This window comes from Triticum aestivum, chromosome 6B, assembly GCF_018294505.1.
Source record: "Triticum aestivum cultivar Chinese Spring chromosome 6B, IWGSC CS RefSeq v2.1, whole genome shotgun sequence".
Taxonomy (NCBI): domain Eukaryota; kingdom Viridiplantae; phylum Streptophyta; class Magnoliopsida; order Poales; family Poaceae; genus Triticum; species Triticum aestivum.
In genome coordinates this window covers 188,323,782-188,330,491 of record NC_057810.1, presented here as the reverse complement: position 1 = coordinate 188,330,491, position 6,710 = coordinate 188,323,782, and the positions used below count along the sequence as shown (strand labels likewise).

At 44.8% G+C, this 6,710-nt stretch overlaps 1 protein-coding gene and 1 non-coding gene across 2 annotated transcripts; one reads left to right on the top strand and one right to left on the bottom strand.

Annotated features, from left to right (window-relative positions):
* Window positions 1-496: 496 nt before the first annotated feature.
* On the bottom strand, window positions 497-2,865 carry LOC123133919 (uncharacterized). Its single transcript, XM_044553301.1, has 2 exons — window positions 1,352-2,865; window positions 497-1,162 (listed from the first exon to the last, which is right to left on the bottom strand). The coding sequence occupies exons 1-2, from the start codon at window positions 2,500-2,502 to the stop codon at window positions 1,075-1,077; spliced, it is 1,239 nt and encodes a 412-aa protein (XP_044409236.1). The 5' UTR covers window positions 2,503-2,865; the 3' UTR covers window positions 497-1,074.
* On the top strand, window positions 2,042-2,145 carry LOC123140293 (small nucleolar RNA R71). Its single transcript, XR_006469921.1, has one exon. It is a non-coding gene; the product is annotated as a small nucleolar RNA R71 (small nucleolar RNA).
* Window positions 2,866-6,710: the final 3,845 nt, after the last annotated feature.

The window sequence follows — 6,710 nt, the reverse complement described above, 5'->3', positions numbered from 1 at the left end:
CTAGTGAAAATTAATGGTTAGGAGTGCTACAAAGCAGTAGGATACTAGTAAGCATGACCATTTTAAACTTTTACAGAGATAAAAGAGGATTAACAAGTTTAAATGATGACTGCGCCAAATAGTTCCTAAAGAGAGCATGATCCCGAGAACAAAAAGAACTAGAATTAAATCTCTTATTAGCAGAAATATGACTATGTGGTTGAACCACTTATGAATTTGAAAGAAACGCACATATTATTTTATTAGTCTCACTGAAGGAACATACCACCGATCCCGAGAACATGGTATACACCTGGCTCGACCAATTATTAGTTTTTTTTGTTTGTCTCCCCAAAGGAACATACCACCGATCCCGAGAACATGGTATACACCTGGTTCGACAATTACATTTTTTATTATTAATTACTGCCCAAGCTAACCCGATTTCACATGCCACCGATCCCGGGAACATGACATGCTACTGTAGGTAGTCAGACTTATTTATTCATATATACTTATCTTAAATGAACAACGCATAAGCACAAAAACAGGAATCATCACTTCTCCATGTCTGGTTCACATGCTACCGATCCAGGGAACATAGCATGCTAATCCATAGTGGTTAGGTGATTGCTCTCAATGGGAACACACTTAGCACAAATTCAGCATCTAAACGTGGTGATCTAGGTGTATCAAGGTAAAAGCAGAAAATGATTAAGTTTTCTAGTATACTAGGGATTTGAGCACTCAAAACTAATAACTTCCACTACTTTCAGCAAAGCAAGCATTGTATAGATCACTAGTTTACCAGGCATTCAACACTCAGTTCACATATTCTCATCAAGCACCATATGTCAAGTAAAATTCAGTGGGGCAACATTTAAGACATGGCTTAAGCAACCCAAATAACATTTGATTTCAGCATGTATCAATGGATGATATACTAGGAATGGGTCATGAAACAGCTCACCGGGTTTTCATAGGAAGTAGCACTCGCTCGATCACCTCACCAACTGCAGCTCCTCTCCTTTTGCTTCTCTATCCTCATGCCTGCTCCAGCTTCTCCCTTCCTCGAGTGTGCCCCCTTGCTTCTCCTCATCCCCATGCTCTGAGTCCACCAGGGTCCCAAGGAATGTCACCTCGAACCTGGTCAGCATGTAATGGATCGTGCACAAGCAAAAACCTGAAAGCACACTCAACAACCAAGCCAATACAAGTGACAGAGAGAATGCCCTCTAAGTCATCGATAGAGTACCCTATCATATAAGTATATCTATTGATCAAATCAGGAACATGTATCAACAACAAGTCACATGGGGCATAGGCAATATCAGCGATATGACATGTCTTGTCCAGAAAGCTAAGATCATACCTGAGATAGTTAGGAAGAAGCTTCAGGACTACCTCAATTGAAGATACCAAGTGAGGTGTGGTAGTAGAAATTTCAACCGGACTCGTGTCAACAAGTGAAATAGTAGAGCTTGGCTCCTTGACATCTGAATCCACCTCACCATACTCAACCATGAAGCTCTCCATCTCAGGCTCAAGTGTTGAGGAAGCAATGCGGCTAACATCATCGAAGGTGAACTTCTCCATATCTGGCTCTAGCAGCACATGATCAATATCAACTAAAGGTGACTCCTCAATATCAAAAACAACTAACTGCAGCTCTGGCTCATCCATGGAAGAATCATCACAATGCAAAACCGAATCTCCAACACTAGTATCCATATGATCTGTAGCGTGTGTGTCAACTAGAATGGTGTCATCATCGTCAAAGATAATCCATGCAAGCTCAATCTTGTCACACTGAGATAGAGGTTCAGGGTTCTGTGTAAGAATTGGTGGCTGAGGTGTAGTGATTTGTTGCAAGCAAACCAATGAATCAGATGTGGGCTTCTTATTGTACCACTGAAGTTGGTGGAAAGCTATGCTCTCAATCAGCAGTAAAGCTTCATCAAGTGTCTTGTTTGAAATAGCTCCACCCGCTGCCATATCGACATAAGCTCGAGTGTTCAAAGTCAATCCTCTATAGAATATCTGCAGCTCTAACCATCTCTCGAGCCCGTGGTTAGGACATCTCCTGAATAAAGCCTTGTATCTCTCCCAAGCATCATACAAGCTCTCGCCTTCACGCTGAACGAAGCTGAGGATCTCATCTCGAATTGCGGACTGCTTGTGTAGTGGGAAATATTTATCCAAGCAAGCTTGTGATATCTCGTTCCAACTGAATGATCTTGATGGCAAGGATCGATACCAAGCACGAGCATCATCCCGGAGAGAGAATGAGAACAGCATGCACTTAATAGCATCTTGAGGAACTCCATGGTACTTGACTGTACCTGAATACTCCATGACTCGGTATAAGTGCTCATAGGGATCCTCAGTGAGCAGACCTCCAAACTGTTGTTGTTGAACCAAAGCAATAAGACCAGGCTTTAGCTCTGCCTCAAAAGACGGCCAAAGTGGCCCTGTGAAATAGCATTGGCTGCTTGGCATCCAAACATCACGAAGCATCGCCATATCTCCACCAAGTGTAACTATCAATCAACCTGCAAATAGATCAGATTTCCTACGCACACTCATAAACAGTAAATACTAGTCAAAATGTTAGTATCCTAATAAGCCGAAGCAACAACAAGGAAAAAATATAAAAGAAACACAGAAAAAGAAATACACGATGAATTAAACACAAAACTAAAATAAACATAGTCTATAGCTAACATAATCGCTCGACGCTAGTCCCCGGCAACGGCGCCAAAATGATCTATTGTAATATAGCGGGGTTTTTACGCCCCAAACTACGAGTGTCGTGTTCTCCTCAGGGACTAGGCGACGGCAACTATATTCGGCTAAAGCATGGTAATACAATTCAGATGAAGGGAACAGAAAATAAACCTAAACTAAACAAGGTAGTTCCCTAAGATCGTCGCCAAAGAAAATGTAAAATAAGCAAAGGGGAGGTTCAGATTGTCTATATTGTCTTTTTTGGTGTTTTCCTATTACTTGAGAAACTAAAATGTTGACACAGAAGGGAACAACTGGACATGAACACATATATTTATCTAACAAGCGTATGACAGAGGGAAGAAACAAGATAATGGACAAGGATGAAAATGCTTCATGTCACAACATATGTTACAGGTACAGAGCTAATACATAGACTGAAAATTGAATGATCACACAACTGACTACCACAGAGAACAATTTCAATACAAAATTAAATCACAAGTAGTAATCTGAATTTATACAAACCACTAACTAACAAATAGGAGACATATATATAATTGTTTCACCTCAACCACACACACATATGTCTTTATAATTCTCAGATGCGTGAGCTAACACATAGACAACAAAAATGAGCAATAATCTGAATATTTCAAGTACTAAACATCTCAAATTACATAAACTTCAGAGAGAACAACAGCAATAGGGAGATGAGTGTGAAGGAGCAGCAGAGACGCAAGAAAAGGAGCAGCAGCAGAGACGTGGGAGAAGAAGCAGTAGAAGCAGCAGGTTCAGAGAAGGAACTGAAGGAGTTGGAGAAGAAGATTAGGAGCAGCAGCAGTTCAGCAGGGGATTCAGAGGAGGAGCAGCAACAAGGGAAGAAGGAGCAGCAGCAGAGAGGAGTGGAGAGCAGCAGGCGTTGAGAGAGAAGGAGGAAGAGATTCAGCAGCAGGAGGTTGCGGGCATCAGCAGCAACAAGGAGGAGAGAGGCACGCGGGGGGCCAGACGCCCGTATGGTCGGGCGCGTGAGGTGCAGTGGTGGGATGGCGGCGCTGTGGTGCAGATGGAGTGGTGGATGTTGCTGATGGTATGGCGCGGCGGCGAAGATGTGGATGGGCGGCGCTGGTGGAAGCTGTGTGGTGGCTGAGAGGCGCACCACCACGCTGGCCTGGCCGTGGCGGCGGCCGATGGTGGAGAAGAAGGGGAGAGGGAGAGAGATCAGTGGCCAGGCTCGATGGGGATCGGCTGCACTAGGGATTTTTGATCCCCTCCTCTGTTCTGTCTTTTTTTTACTTTGGCCCTCCTCCTTTCTTCTGTCTTCCCAAGAAGATCCTCCTCTTCTTTTAATTTGCTCCCCTAAATTACTTCTTTCCTTCACGCTCAAGCCTTGACGTATTTCTTTCATGCCCTTCTCTCTTCTCGTTAGCCACATAGTAGAAGTCTTGACGATTATAGTGCCTTTGCGCACTTTTCTGCAAAATAAATAATTCACTAGTCAACATTCTCTTTTATGATTATCATTCGAATATTCAACAAGTCATAGCAAGAATGGATGGATATATCTCAATAAATGGTGAATTTGTGTGCCCAAATAGTATATAAGAAATGTGCTTATCAGCAGGCGCACCCTGGACTCTCCTGGGCCCCCCGTAAGGCGGTTGACGCTCTTCATTTGCCGCAAGAAAGCTAATTTTATGAGAAAGATCTGGGCAAAAGATTCACCCCAATCAGAGTTACGGATCTCCAGAAATAAACGAAACAGTGAAGGGGCAGAATCTAAGAACGCAGAAACAAAGAGAGACAGAGAGATAGATCCAATCTTGGAGGGGCTCTCGTGTCAGGACCCCGACTCAATGCCACATCGATCTAGCATATAACACCTCATATCACTTTGCGGCCTCACACACGGTATTCCCACGGGTGTCGCTTTACCTTTGCCCAGGACCGTTTGCGCCTTTTGGCACACGTATATGGTAGTGTCGCTAGCATCCATATGATAAGGAGCCCGGGCTGACATGGCTAGTCGTAAACCCAAAGTGGCACAAACTTACAGGGACAGGCATCCATGACCCAGCATCGAACGTGTCGGTCATCAGCGAGTGAATCCAGGCTGTAGCATTGGGCTAGCAGGACTCCGGTGAACCGGGCTGTAGCGGGCTAACAGGACTCCGGTATTCATCGCGTGACATTTCCCCGAAGGGACAGACACAGGAATGAAGAAGGACACATGCCGGCCAGCCTAAGTGTTCCGGAGCAGTAGCAAGCTACCATGGCTCAGTGGAAGCACTAGGAGACATTTCCCGGTAAGAAAGGCTACTAAGGATAAACAGCTAGATAGTGAGATCCCACACATACCAAGCATTTCAATAACATACACACAATATGCTCGATATGTGCAAATACAACATGTCATCACAACATGACTCTACAACTCGAGTATCTATTCAATAGGCTCCAAGGAGCGAGATATTACAAACATAGGTCTCGTGACCCAACATTCAGAGCATACAAGTCAAAGCACATGCGTGAGCTTAACATGTCTGAGTACAGACATCTACAAATGAAAAAGGCTGAGCAGCCTGGCTATCTACTAGATCCTGCCGAGGGCACAAGATCGTAGCTGAGGTAACAAGCTAAACGTCGAAGTCCACGCGGAACTACTAACGAGACCAAAGTCTCTCTGCAAAAACATAAAATAGGCAAACGTGAGTACAAATGTACCCAGCAAGACTTACATCAGAACTAACTACATATGCATCATTATCAACAAAGGGGATGGTGGGGTTTAACTGCAGCAAGCCAACTTTGACTCGGTGGCTATCCTGAACTACTACTGCAAGTAAATCTTTTGAGGTGGCGCACACGAGTCCACATATTCACCATATCAATACACCACTATGGATCCGCTCCCGTCTCCCTACGAGAACGCCATCCATAGCACTCACGCTTATCTTGCGTATTTTAGAGTATCCACTTCCACTTGTCTACGAACTGTTATAGGCAACCCAGAAGTCCTTTACTGCGGACACGGCTATTCGAATAGATGATGTTAACCCTGCAGGGGTGTACTTCTTCACACACGCTCTCGCCACTTACCGCCATGTACACGTCATGTATCTCGGCAACCTTCAAGCGGAAGCCTGGAGAGGGTGTCGGCTACGGCCTACCTAAACACTCAAGTCTCTAGTCCAGGTTTATCGCCTATTCAGGTTCCATCCGCTGGGAGTCCGGCCGAGGTTTCCACATACGTCCCCGAACGATGTGAGCAAGGTTCCCGAGACACCAAACGGGCGCCCGGTACACCGTGCCACGGTGTATCTAGCGCATCATAGCCCACCCCTAGGGTCAGCGCTATGCACGGCCTCCACACATATCCTACAAACACCAGAAACTAGTTGCAACTCCTGGACAGAGAACAAGGGTGGTTAAGAAGCCGAGAGAGTCAATTAAGGATCCCAATGTGTGGTAGTAACTGTTCATGGATCACAAACACAGATCTCAGTTCCTAAGGACGGTTTCAATGAGACAACCCACCATGTACTCCTACATGGCCTCGCACCGCTACCTTTACCAAATCGTGTTCACACACTTAGCTCTCAATAGTAGGACATGTTCACACACCTTCGATTCATCCCCGATGAACCAGACCTGACTCAACTCTAAGCAGTAGTAGGCATGACAAACAAGCATGAATGAGTAGGCACAATAGGGCTCAAACAACTCCTACTCATGCTAGTGGGTTTCATCTATTTACTGTGGAATGACAGGTCATGCATAGGATAAAGGGGTTCAGCTACCGCAGCAAGTAACAGATGAATCATTGTTGTCCTAATGCAGTAAAAGAGAGCAGGAGCAAGAGAGTGGGATTGTATCGGAATGAACAAGGGGGTTTTGCTTGCCTGGCACTTCTGAAGATAGCATTGAGTCTTCATCAGTGTCAACGATCACAACGTCGGTACAACGTCTACCGAGGGGGAACAACACCAACAAACAGAGAAGAA

Excerpts from the sequence above, each read along its gene's own strand:
- LOC123133919 (XM_044553301.1), bottom strand. The coding sequence starts at position 2,502 with ATGGCGATGCTTCGTGATGTTTGGATGCCAAGCAGCCAATGCTATTTC. Across the intron at positions 1,163-1,351 it reads CTTCTTCCTAACTATCTCAG|GTTTTTGCTTGTGCACGATC; the intron begins GTATGATCTTAG and ends GTGTGCTTTCAG.